Consider the following 13,736-nt stretch of genomic DNA (forward strand, 5'->3'; position numbering starts at 1 on the left):
TGGAAAGGAAAATCTCTCATTTTTTTAGTTATTTGCCAAAGGCACAGTAACTTACAACCCAAGTCTTCTTTCTCAAAATATAATATTCTTAACTTCCTAACTTTGATACTTTAAATCATTATTATTTCCTAAGAATTAAGTACAATTTCACTAATATAAAAAGTAAAATGTTCCAAGGAATACATTTGAAACTTTCAGTCCTGCAGAACTAATTTTTCCTATCAAAAATTCAGTATCCTCTGCTGGTACCAAGTATATCTTCTACTTCTTTGTTCTGAGCTACAGAAGGAGAGTTCAAACAGTTAAGTCTAAGAATTCCCAAAACACATCATCAAATTCTCAAAATTTCAAAATTGATAGTCTAAGAACTCTAAGTGGCATTTAAATTTTATGCTGAGCAAGGGAAGCCACTGGGACTAGAATGTTTAGTGAAATCTTCAAAGTTTAAATTTTACTTGAATTAAAAAATAAATGTATGCTACCCATATTGCCCCACTTGAACAAAATCTGACCACAAAAGAACATTAAGGTATGCCCACAGGGTGGAGATAATACACAGATCTATGATCATGGTGAAATCCACTTCCAAACAGAAGGATAAATAAGTTTCTCACTGGTAACACAAAACACCAACAGGTACTTTATGTCACTTTCTGTATATATCTGTGCTTCAATTATTAGATTGAAACCCAGGGAGTTTTGCAGTGTCCAGTTTAACTGGGGGTAAGGAGGGGGCTATTTTAAAAAGAAGTCAATCCACAACATGAAATTTTATTTTTTAACCAACTCAGTGGCATTACAGCCATTTTATGTAGTCATGACTACATACCTGTGTACTATTCATACTGTGTACTCTCCCTTTCCCTTTTCAAGAAATAAAATAACGTAGGTTAAGAGGACAGATCCAACGTGATAGAAACTTTTGCTTCTATTTATTTTAGTTTACATATATAAATGGCTATGCGCATAAATACGTAGAGTAAATGAATCAAACATTATACTGGTTCAAAGAAAAAATTAACACTTACTTCCGCTGGCAAACCCACTAGTGGCTGTTGCTTGCATCACCTCTCTTCTGTAATCCCGATCTTTTGGGAAGCTATTAACTGCCATCTTGTTTGCTTCTTTTTGTCTCTGTTCTCTAAAAATAAAAAATAAACCCATAAAAATTACAACAAGGGCAATGAATTTACATTTAACACTTCTGGCCAAATACTCAAAAAAATGGTATATGGAAAATAAAAGTAGTATCATTTAACTGGTGTGGAACATAGGATACAGCAAACAACATTAATGTTTCCCACTGGTGGCAGTATTATACCAATTACTTATATACCATTAACCCTGCAACCCAAACCCTAATAATAATTCTACATGTATGAAGGAAAAATATTCCTACAAGAATTATAAAGTACAAACTGTAAGATGTATAAGTGTAGATCAATATAAAGTTTTTAATTAAATATACTGACTGTTCACAAGGCCCTTCTGGACAGTTGCTTATCTGTCCTAGTTTTTTTGTTTTTTAAGGTAAAGGGAAATTATGGAAAACAAAGACAATGGGTCAACTACTGCAATTAAAGAGGAGTGATGAGCATCACACTAAAATACTTAAACTTATTAGAATGTTAAGCAGAATCCAAATGTAGAATCAAAAGAAATTCTGTTCAATTAGATTAAGAGCAAATACCTTTCAAGCCACTCTTTTGGTTTTTCCCATTGTGAAACTTCTGTTCGACAATTGTAGTAGTATTTTTTCCCAGAAGAGCTAATATGCTCAGACCAGTCATCTGCAGAATCATAAGGCTTAAAAATACATTTTTAGAAATTAGAAAATGTTAATACCATCACTTGATATGAAATATCAAGAATGTCAATGGTTTTCAAAGCATAGATATGGAAAAAGACTTAGAGGTGCCCTGAAGAAAGATCTAATTACCTGCATATACATCTCGGGAGAACTTAAGTCTATGAAAACCTTCAAGGATAACAATGGAAAACCTCATAAAATATTAATGAGTAGTTTATTAGACACAGGAAGACAGATGTGAAGTTAATGTCATCCTGACTTCAGAAAAGCATTACAGAAGCTCCCCATGATCACAGTTGTAACTGCTGACTGGTTTGATGGAATGAGAGCGCATCTTTAAGGCACGACAGTAATCACGTATAGTGTAACCGACAACAACCTGCATGTATTCACTGTTACTCAGTTAAAAAGAAAAGAAAAACAAGCACACAGGAAAACTTTAATGTAAACACAAAGCTAATTAAAAGTTATGAACTTGTTTCACCTTCAAAAATCCATGAGATGGTCAAGTATTAACTAAATCTTGTCTCACATAATACACTGGATCAGCAGTTTCACTCATTCTCCCGTAACTAAAACTGGTCTAGCTTCCAAAAGTTCTCAGGTACAGTTTCTTGCTGGGAATTTTACAGGGCACTGTAAAATTACAATGAAATCAGAAAGGCCCAATTCTCATGGAACTAATCTCAGTAAATATAATGTTTAAGTGCCTGCACCAGCTCCAAGAAATCTGGTAGAACCCCAAGCATACGTCTAGATAAATTTCCCTTTTTTCAAAGGAGGTTTGAGATTAAAATGAAATAAGGATATCCTCTGGCAGCCCATCCTTCTTCTGGGTTCACCATGGTGCACAGGGACACGATCTTAAAGCTTGAGGAAAGGAACTCTGATGCACTGCCAACTCAGCTTTAATCTTACCACGCAGGAACGCCCTGAGAGAACTTACTAGTTGTCCATAGGTCACAAAACTAATTAATGGTAGAAGAAAATGATCAAACCCCAGATTTCCAGGTATCTATTATTTGCATTAAATCAGCACCAATTTGGGGGAATGTCATAATAATATTGAGGATAGTTGAATGAGAAACTCTGCTCTCAGGTTTATGTTTCAAAATAATGAAGATAACGGAAATCAGCCCTGTGCTTCCAAACCTTCTTTTTCCAAAAGAAAAAATTGGTGGAGAGTTAATTCTCAATTCCTCTAGCTTCCAGAAGGAGGCTTCACCAAACTACAAGAACCCAATCACAAAAAGCCAAATTCAAAAGGTTATTCACCACCAACCACCCCCTATTCCTTGTTATGCAAGCTGAGCCCCTCTATGGATGTATCTAGAAGATTTGGTTTGTTGGGCAAGTGATTACACAGGATCACTACTTTGGTCTGAAGAGGCAGAAGGAGCTCTGAGGCAGGTGGACAGAAGACACCAGAGTAGATCAGAGTGCTCCAAACCAGTGCTCTTCAAAGTGATGGTTGTGTGAACCCTGCCCTAGAGGAGACAAGGAGCTTGCATCAGAGTATCTATCAACACACGGCTCCCCTAGCCAAAGGTCTTGCTTTAAAACACAAACACACACCACAGCTCAATTAAACAGTGTCTTTCATGACAGTTAACTTTCATTCTGGCACAACCTCCAGGTCAGTTAAAAGTTCACAGACCAGAACCTTGAAGATCATGGGGTCTACCGAATTCTAGGTTAGGACAAATTAATGTCTTACTTAACAAAATGTGCTCCAGAGTACAGCCTTACAACCACATACTAGTAACAACTTTATCTTCTCCACCCTACCTCTATCCTCAAAAGGAAAAGAGTTAAGGAAAAAAAGAAACTTTCACAGGATAACTTTTAAAATGCTGATATTCAACAGCAGGTGTTAAATTTTTTTCCCATTGCATTTTTCTCTGCTTTACTGAGGGATAACTGACAAAACTGTAAGATATTTAAAGTGCACACAGTAATGATCTTCTTAAAACTTTTTATTTTATTATTATTACTATTCTTAATGGAGGTATTGGGGATTGAACCCAGAACCTTGTGTGTGCTCAGCATGCACCTTACCACCGAGCTATTACTCCCAAGCACACAGTGATGATGTGGGATCTATACACTGTGAAAGGGATCTGCTCATCCAGTTAATTAACACAACCGTCTCTGTCACCTCAGTTTTCTTTTTTGTGAGAACATTTAAGTTCTACTCTCTCAGCAAATTTCAATTAAACAAGACAGTGTTATCAACCATGTTACCATGTTATATATTAGATTCTCAGGTTTCTTGACTTTAAAGAAAGAGTATCTAAAATTAAGAATTAAACAAAAGGCCTGCAAACATTTCAAGTTTTCTAAATTAGGCTTGTTATAGTTGCCAACATGCGCTCTAAGGTTCAATAAATGCCATCCAGGAACCCCTGAGGGACCCTGAGATCATTCACAGAATCAAAACTATTTTCATAATAATACTAAGACAATTTTGCCTTTTTCCTCCTCAGTCCATCACAAGAACACAGTGGAGTTTTCCCAGAGGCCACAGAAGAGATCCGAAAGATTGAATGTGTAACAGCTATGAAATTCTAGGCATCTTCTCCCATTAAAGGCAGGCATTAAAAAGATGTTCGATGTCTATTTCTTTTTCAGAAAGTTTAATAAAATTATTACCTATGTCGACATGTAATAGCTTTATGATTTTTTAATAAATTATTTTTTCCCAAATTTGGGTTTTAATTTAAAATTTTTGTTTTATTTTATTTTCATTTTGGGGGGCAGGGAGGTAATTAGGTTTCCTTTTTTTTTTTTAGAGGAATTACCGGGGATTGAACCCAGGACCTTGTGTATGCTAAGCATGCACTCTACTACTTGAGCTATACCTTCCCCTTCAGTTTTCAGTTTTAATATGGTAAACATTGATGATAGAGTCCACATAAACAAAAGCTCTCAATTTTTATGACTAGAGAGGTATTGAGGCTAGAAAGTATGACAATGGCTCTCTAAAACGGCATAAATAGTTACTGAAGTACCAGTCTGCTCTTCCAATTCAAAATGTCTTTTATGACTCTTAGAATGATGCTGGTTTCTTCTCTTAAATTAAAAAGCATCTTCCTATTTACTTTCTCTCCAAAATAGAGTCCCAACACTTCTTCTCAAAGTTAAACTATGAAAAACAAAGTGTTAATCTCAGAATTTAATTAAGAACTGTTAATAAAGAATAGTTCATTTAATAACAACAAAGATGGAATTCACTGTAACAAAGAATTCTGTGGAGTTCTAAGAGTTCTCTGACTAAGCAGAGTATCTTCAAGTAAGATTGGTTGGTTACAGAGAATAGATCCTAAGAGTCTCAAAACCTCTGGAAGATATTTAATAACAAGAGGAGTTGGAGTATAAATGCAAAGTAATCTAGGACTGAATTTAAAGCACTTCCAGCAAATATAAATTGGTAAACAGTACTTACAAGGGAAGATTCTAATTAACATGTCTTTAAATGGAAATAAAAACATTTTTCTAAATAAAGAGCTTCTTTGAATAAAGAGGTCTCTTAAAATCACAAATATGCATAACATAATCTAAAGCAGCCTATCTGGTGTCTCTAAGTCCTATCATGATTTAGATTCAGAAAGAGGAGGCATTCAACAAGGCTAAATATCTAAATTCAACAAGGCCTCGATATTTACCATGAACTAGGTTCTGTGTTAAACACACAATGAATGTTCACCACAGAACTTAGCAGGGAACTACATATGAATGTCTTAATCTACTACAGAAAAAATAAGGTAATTTCAACTTGACTTTCAACAGTTAACTTGATAAATGTAAATCATCCATATAACCCAATGTCTGTGTACAGAACTCCAAATAATACTGCTGATTTTCAGACAGATTTAAAACTTCAAAAGCACAAAGAGAAAATTAAAATCCACTTAAAAAAACTGTATTCCATTTTAACCTGGTTTTTAAGATGCGTTGACCTGAGTTACCTAATACTCATCTCTTTTTTCATGATAAAAATATTTTGTTTTACTCTACTACTCAAAAACTTCCATTAGAAGTGATTTTAAAACAAAGAATAAGTCAGTTTATAAATAACCTTCAGAAATGTTCAAAACCCAACATCTTGGTAAGATTAAATTTACAGTTTGTAAAAATGTCATGCCCACTGGGTACATTATAATGAAAAAGATCACTATTTGAAGGTTAATTATATACCTAGAGTTGAAATCTACATAAAGGGTAACCTTGATTCTGAAAACACATAACATTTAATCCATCTTCAGATTCTCTTCACATGGTGAAATCCCCTGACACCCTTTAGAATTTGGATCTTTCAAGCTTTATCTGATGGCTATTATTCATTCTTTCCGATTTTATTATGTTGATCCATTTCTTGAAAATCAAAATAATCAGAAACTGTTTTACTTGAATAAGGAATTTTTTCTTCAAAACAATGTTCACATGGCCTGCCTCTGTCCTAATAGCAAATATCAAATCTGAATTTGCAGTGATTAAGTGCTACTTTGTTAAATTAATGGGGCCATTTTTCATACAAATAGAGATGCTCACCGTAAAATTCTGAGTTTAGGTCTTAGTGAACACAATTTAGCATCGAATAGTGTGATGATAACACCTGTGAAGGTTTATCAAGCTGCTCAGTCTCAACGCCACTCTTCTATACTCTCTCTGTTCTGTGTTGCTGGGATAATGCAAATCATATTCTATTTAGCCAGCTGGCTTCCTGTTAAAATCTGCCAATACTGGTCATTAGAGGAAGACTAAGAGGCAGGAGAAAAGAGAAGCCTTGCAGCCACAGCTGATTCCAATTTCTAGCTCTCCACCCAGAATCAGAACCAGCTTATTTCATCAAACCTCTAGAGGTACTATCACCAACTCTGCAGGGCTTCTCTTCTGAGCTATTAGGTTCTGATAACCCCGACCTCTTCCTTCTGCTCCCCAGACCTCAGGGGTCATCACTATACATGTGTTACCTCAATGTTTCTTTCCATTTTTTCAGTCCACAATACCCGTTAATATATCTGCTTAATCAATTCTGTATTTGAAACTCTCTGTGCTAAAGTAACTAGTATGATTTCTGTTTTCCTAAATGAACCCTCATTAATACAATATTTGAAACTATTCTAATTCATTTTTATGAAAATCACCAATGTCTCAATTTTCTATGGAAATGTACTACCCACAATGACTCAACAAGGGACAAAAAATAACAAATCCCAAAGGCCTTTCAATACTGACTAAGGTAAGATGATCACCCAAATAACCAAGGCAGTATCTGCTGGATTCAACCTACACTTCTACAGCCTTCTGGTGCTCTTCCTTCCTGTTTTCCACACTGCCCTCCTATGTTTCTTAAATTACAGATATGGCACTTGACCAATTATATCCTTCAGTAGCTCTCCCGTCTTTATATAAAATTCATACTCCCCGGGAAGCTACGGAACTCTGATCTGGCCCCACTTATCTCTGTAACCTGAGCTGCTGCCATTCTTTCACTTTCAAAATCCACACTCTCCCAGCACACGATGCTGCTTCACTTTGCAGGTGCTATTCCTTTCTAGGCTACACAGTTCCAGACCTCTTCAACTGGGTGAGTTATATTCAATCCGCTGGCTAGCATCACATATACTTTAATACTTTCGTCATCCAAGCTGGAAGGGCCCCCTTGCGTGCTCCCAAACCAACATTAACATGCACTGTTTAAGTTAAACCACAAATTTCACAATCTGAAGTTCTTTATATCTCAACTATCACACTGGTAAATTTTGTTCTATGCAGGAATGCTGATAATCACAAGATGGCATCTTCTGACTATCAGTTCTACTAATAATGCATTTGAACTAATGAGCCAGCCTTAAGAAATGATCAACTTTGATTAAAAATTGTTTTTTGCAATATATTCCAAAAAAACAATCAGGGATGTTTGGATACTTACTGCATCTGAAGTTTTGCTTGGATTATTGCTTGGATTAGAAGAATGTGAATTTGAACTATGAAGAGCACTGTGGTTGTGTGAATTTTCTTGTGGAGAGTAACTGGTCCCTTAAAAAAATAAAAAGCAAAGTAAATTATAAGTCATACACAAGTTCAAATAAATCTTTCACCTTTTACTAAGAAAAAGAATATATACACATTCCTACAAAAGTATTTGTGAGCCTAAAGAACATACACTAGACATGGCTTAAAGAACACACACTAAATACACGGCTGATGGCCTACGGAACGATGTTATTTATATACAGATGAGCAAACCCTCATCCTTACCATTTCTGGCAACGTCAGGTTTAAAAAATATATATATTTTTATTAGAGAAATACAAACACAACGTACACAGAGAAAAGGCAAAAAAATTCAACTGAAAACTAAGTCACAACTATCCAGTACATTTTAGCAATTATTTTTCAACTTAGTTTCCACAACTTGATTTTTTTTTTTTTGAACAATTTTGCCAGATTTCAACAAAAACTGTCAGATTTTCAAGAAGATTCAGGGAAGGTGCTTGCTCTCAAGATTATGAAGGTGACATTAAACCTCCTAACAGGACCAACTTTTCTAGAAATTGCTTAAAAGTAACTCATAAGTTTTACAAGTGATCTACACATCTCAGAGACCAGAGATGATAGTTTTTATTGTCTTAAGAAAAGACAAGATACAAAAATCCAGACTTCATTAATGATACAAGAAGGTCCACCACAAGAGTCTAATTATTAGTTATTTGAATTTCATTCTATGTATTTATTTTTAAGCATGAAGGTAGCAGAATTCAACTCCCCACTCCATTTCCACCCCCCAAAAATGAGCTGGCCAGTGGTATGGAGGCTACACTACAATGAACACAAACCAACAGTGGGAAGAGCAATTTAGATGGTACGGTGATCCCGGGCATTAATTAGCAGTCAGAACCACAGCTGTCACAGTAGAAATGAGCAAGAATTAACTATTTTAATCAACAGGAAAAACTGCAGGCCTACTTCTGTTTTATTGGGCTTTGCTTTACTGCACTTCAGTTAAGAGTTTATCAATTGAAGGTCTGTGGCAACCTTGAGTTAAGCAAGTCTACTGATGCCATTTTTTTCAACAGCATTTGCTCACTTTGTGTCTGTCATATTTTGATAATTCTTCCAATATTTCAACCTTTTTCATTATTATTGTATTTGTTCTAGCGATCTTTGGTGAGTGATCTTTGATTTACTAATGTAACTGTTCAGAGGCGCTACAAATCACAGCCGTGTAAGACAGTACGTGTAACTGATGCACGCGTGTGTTCCACGGCTCTACCATCTCTCTCCCTCTCCTCGGGCCTTCCTCTTCCAAGAGATGCAATAGTGAAATCAGGCCAATTAATAACCTTACAATAACCCTACTCTAAGTGCTCAAGGGAAAGGAAGAGTTGCATGATTCTCATTTTAAACAAAAGGCTAGAAATGATTAAGCTTCGTGAGGAAGGCATGTAGGCAGAAAGGTAGGTCTCCTGCAGTTAGCCAAGTTGTGAATGCAAAGGAAAAGTTCTCGAAGAAAAATGAAAAGCGCTACTCCAGTGAACACACAGACGGTAAGCAAGCAAAACCACCTTACTGCTGACACGAAGAAGGTTCCAGTGAGCTGGACAGAAGACAAACCCGCAACAACACTGCCCTAAGCCAAAGCCTGATTCAGAGGAAGCCCCTAACTCTCTTCATTTCTATGAAGGCTGAGAGAAGTGAGGAAACTGTGGAAGACAAGCCTCAAGTGAGCAGAGGCTGGTTCACGAGGTTTAAGGAAAGAGAATGTCCTCATGACACGAAACAGCCAGAGCTGACACAGGAGCTGCAGCAGGTTCCCCAGGGGATCCGGCTGGGCTCATTCACAAAGGTGCTCACTGACGACAGACTGTCAATGCAGGGGAAGCAGCCTTCCGCCACTTTCAGAGAGAGGGGAAGCCAAAGCTTCCAAAGACAGGCTGACTCTCTCAGGGGCTAATGCAGCTGGTGACTTGAAGTTGAAGCCAATGTTCATTCACCATTCTGAAAATCCTAGGGCCCTTAAGAATGATGCTAAATCTACTCTGCCTATGCTCTCAAAACGAAACAACAAAGTCTGGATGACAGCATATCTCTTTACAACATGATTTACTGAGTATTTTTTAAAGCTCACCACTGACGCCTACTGCTAAGAAAAAAGATTCCTTTCAAAATATTACAGCTCACTGACAATATACCTGGTCACCCAAGAGCTCTGATGAAGATATATGTACAAGATGACTGTTGTCTTCATGTCTGTTAATACAACGTCTATTCTGTAGCCCATGGATCGAAGAACAGCGTCAACTTTTCAGATCTTTAAGAAATACACTTCATAAGGCTTACAGCTGCCATACACAGTGTGTCCTCTGATGGATCTCAGTCAAGGGAACTGAAAACCTTCTGAGAAGGATTCACCATTCTAGGTGCCATTAAGAACACTTGTGATTCATGGGAAGAGATCAAAATACCAACATTAACAGGAGTTTGGAAGAAGTTGATTCCAACACTCAGGGGTGACTTTGAGGGGTCTAAGACTTCAGAAGAGGAAGTAAGTGCAGGTGTGGTGGACACAGCAAGAGAACCAGGAGCCTGAAGATGGGACTAAACCACTGAAAACCCATGGTAAAACTAACAGATGAGGAGCTGCTTCTCATAAATGAGTAAAGAGGTTTCCTGAGATGGAAGCTACTCCTGGTGAAGATGCTGTGAAGACTGTTGAAATGACAACAAAGGATTCAGAATATCACATAAACTCAGCTGATAAGGCAGCAGCAGGGTTTGAGAGAAATGATTCCAATTCTGAAAGAAGTTTTACTGTGGGTAAAATGCTATCAGACAGCACTGCAAGCTACTACAGAAAAATGGTTTGTGAAAGAAGAGCCAACCAGTGCAGCAAACTTCCTTGTTGTCTTGTTTTAAGAAACTGCCGTAGCCAATCCGACCTTCAGCACCCTGATCAGTCAGCAGCCGGCAACATCGAGGCAAGACTTTCCACCAGCAAAAAGATTAGGGCTCCTGAAGGCTCAAATGATCAGCTATTTTTTTTAGAAATAAAATATTTTAAAATTACAGTATGTACAGTGTTTTAGGCATAATGCTATCGCATACTTAACAGACTACATATAGTGTGAAGAGATTTCATGTGCACTGGAAAACTAAGAAACTTGGGTCTTGCTCTACTGCAATCAATATTCACTTCATTGCAATGATCTGGGACCAACCTGCAATCTCTCCAAGCTATGCCTGTAAGTGGATGAGAAAGGTGAACCAGGACAGACGATGAGTGTAAGGTTTTATACATCCAAGTGGAAATGGTCAGCAGAGAATTCAGAAGAGGAGCTGGAGGTCTCTTCCATTAGAGGTGAAAGCGAGGGTACTCTTGCCTTTGCCATGCACGTAATAAACAAGGAGTATGAGTTCAGAGTAAAATGACAGCATGGCAAGGGGGACGGCAGTGACCAGGATTTAACCTTGGATAGGATCCATCCTGTAGGGGACACCAGAAGCAGATTCAGAGACCCAATAAAGCTAATGATATGACAAAACAGGGTTACTAAGCACCTAGCAAAATGTAGGTGACACGAGAGAGGAAATTTCCCAACAAAGCTGCTATCTGAGATGCCTGGTTTCTTCATCTGTTTGCTTTTAAATTTATCTTGCTGGATGGTATGTATTTATGTAGAACACCCTAAACATGTTTTTAATACAGTAGTAATAAATTCTTCAGTAAACATGGTAAGAATAAACACCATCCAGAAGAAATCAGGAAAAGCTCAGTGTGCAAGGAAGTTAACACGGCAGGCCTGTGACTGCCTGAGCAAAGCCTGCTTGCACAAGTAATCCTTGGCTGGCACAGTTACTGTTCAGGAGGGTTCGCACAACAAAAACTGGTAAGAGTGGCTCACTGTGCCAAAGCAGTTTGTGCAGACAATATGGTTTATGTTGAACACTTGCTTTCCTACTGAGAATCCATACTTTTTGGTACAAACTAGGCAGAGGTGCCTACTTAAGAATTCAAATCCACTTAAAATCTTGGGTACTTAAATCTCTAATAGCTTCCCTGGTAGACAGCATTTCACAAGCGTTACAATTCACCGCTGGAGGAACAAAGCGTGTGCTGTGTGACTACTGGGGCAAGACTCTCAGCGGCCTGTACCTGGTGTCCTCGAGACCTCGCCCCAGAGGCCCTCTGCCGCTGCCGACTGTACCTGGTATTCTTTCCCGGTTAAGTTACAGCCGTGATAATGACTATACATTGGGTCCTGTGACTCCTCTTAAGAGAATCACCAAATGTAGGGGGTGGTCTGAGGACCCCAACACACTTAGATACAAAGAAAAATTAATACTCCTCTCAGATCCATGCCAAAATTTGCACCTTTCAGATGAAACTCGTAACACTGTTTTTAAAAATCAGCTTTACAGAAAAATACAAAGAAAGGGAGCTACTGATATGGACTACTAGAATACCATATTTATAAAGTACAAGTTGAGATTTCTATGGAAATATCCATAATTTTGTTGGCAATAATAAAGAAAAGGCCCGTCTCATTGACTGAAATGATCCTCAGAGTAATCCATTAAGAAGCCTGGGTTAGACGTCCTGACGTTTATTTGCATACACTCTTGAGCAAGATGTAAGTCTATAAAATGAAAGTGCCACACTAAAGATTTGTCAAAGATATGACAGGAGAGTACCCTGTAAGCGTGATGTGTATTAGAAATGAGGTCTATTGCTCTCTCATGAGGTAAAGACACAGACTTCACTTTAGTGTCATTCTTCATATCAATGAAAATTCAAAAGTTAGCAAGCACTCAATTAATTAAGCTCTTAACCTCTGAAAGTGATGTCTTCTACCAGCCTGATAGATGTTATCAGGTAACCTTTAGGTCTACTATGTGTGTTTTCAGAGGGCATAGCCTAATAATTAAAAATCTTAAGTATCAAGGCACACTAGCCTAAGACTTTAAAATCAAGAGAAAACTGAATCAGTTGTTAAGAAGTCATTTTCAGAAACAGAAGCTTTATGAATAGGAACTAGATTCCACATTCTATGAAACAGATGTATCTAGAACATAGCAAAACTAGTGACAGTAACTTAAAAGGCGTGAGAAGCAAGATTAAGACACATATTTTAGTGAAAGACTAAGAATAAACTGACATTCTTAAACTAAGCAAAACAGGAAGCATGATAAAGTAGACAACAGATCCTTAGATTCCAGCCAGAGGGATGCACTTAGAACTGAAGGCAGGGCTTACTTGCTTCTGCATAACATGACTGTGACAACCTGAACAGGCTAATTCTCTACTTAAAAAGCTACAATTTATATTACCTTCCAAAGCATTTGGGGAGGGGGCAGGGTATCTCACTGAGGCCTTTAATTTCTCAAAGTAGTTCTTTCCAAACTAAAGTTAACATGTAAACAGAAAAGCAAGGTCAGAGTAATCAATGACTGTGGTTATGATTTTTCATCACCATATCTGAAAATCTTACAGATTTTCTTTGAAATCACCTATTTGTATTTTCTTTGAAATCGCCTATTTTACCTTAAAAACTCACATAAACTTTTATATCCTATCCGATGATGAATTTGTACATTTCGGGATAAGAACAGTAGTACTTTTTAAATTAGTAATACAGTGTACAGTCTGCGGCTGAAACAGTAAGTGATGTGTAGATGGTAACATATCCAAGAAAAGTAGAGCCATTCATAAAACCTGAACTCAGACTTTTCAAAGCTAACTCCAGAGATGACTCAAGTACATAAAGACAAGTAAGATCTATGCTGCTGCTCAGTAGTCTCATAGATGCTGTCTGGCACAACAAAGTAACAGATGCAAAAGCTGCTTCCGTGGTCTGGTGCCCTTTACGCTTTCTGTACATTATCAAGAAGGAGGCTTGCTACTTGAAGGAAAAAGAAAATA

The 13,736-nt window shown here is 37.3% G+C and overlaps 1 protein-coding gene across 8 annotated transcripts in view; it reads right to left on the reverse strand.

Moving 5' to 3' along the window:
• Positions 1-13,736, reverse strand: part of WAC (WW domain containing adaptor with coiled-coil) — a 76,080-nt gene that overhangs the window by 24,865 nt on the left and 37,479 nt on the right. For all 8 annotated transcript variants that reach the window (XM_074358024.1, XM_074358022.1, XM_074358026.1 and 5 more), the window contains exons 4-6: positions 7,746-7,852; positions 1,691-1,806; positions 1,029-1,141 (exon numbers count right to left, since the gene is read on the reverse strand). In XM_074358024.1, coding sequence (XP_074214125.1) covers positions 1,029-1,141; positions 1,691-1,806; positions 7,746-7,852 — 336 coding nt within the window. The remainder of the gene's footprint in view (positions 1-1,028; positions 1,142-1,690; positions 1,807-7,745; positions 7,853-13,736) is intronic.

The sequence above is a fragment of the Camelus bactrianus genome, chromosome 35, assembly GCF_048773025.1.
Source record: "Camelus bactrianus isolate YW-2024 breed Bactrian camel chromosome 35, ASM4877302v1, whole genome shotgun sequence".
NCBI lineage: Eukaryota > Metazoa > Chordata > Mammalia > Artiodactyla > Camelidae > Camelus > Camelus bactrianus.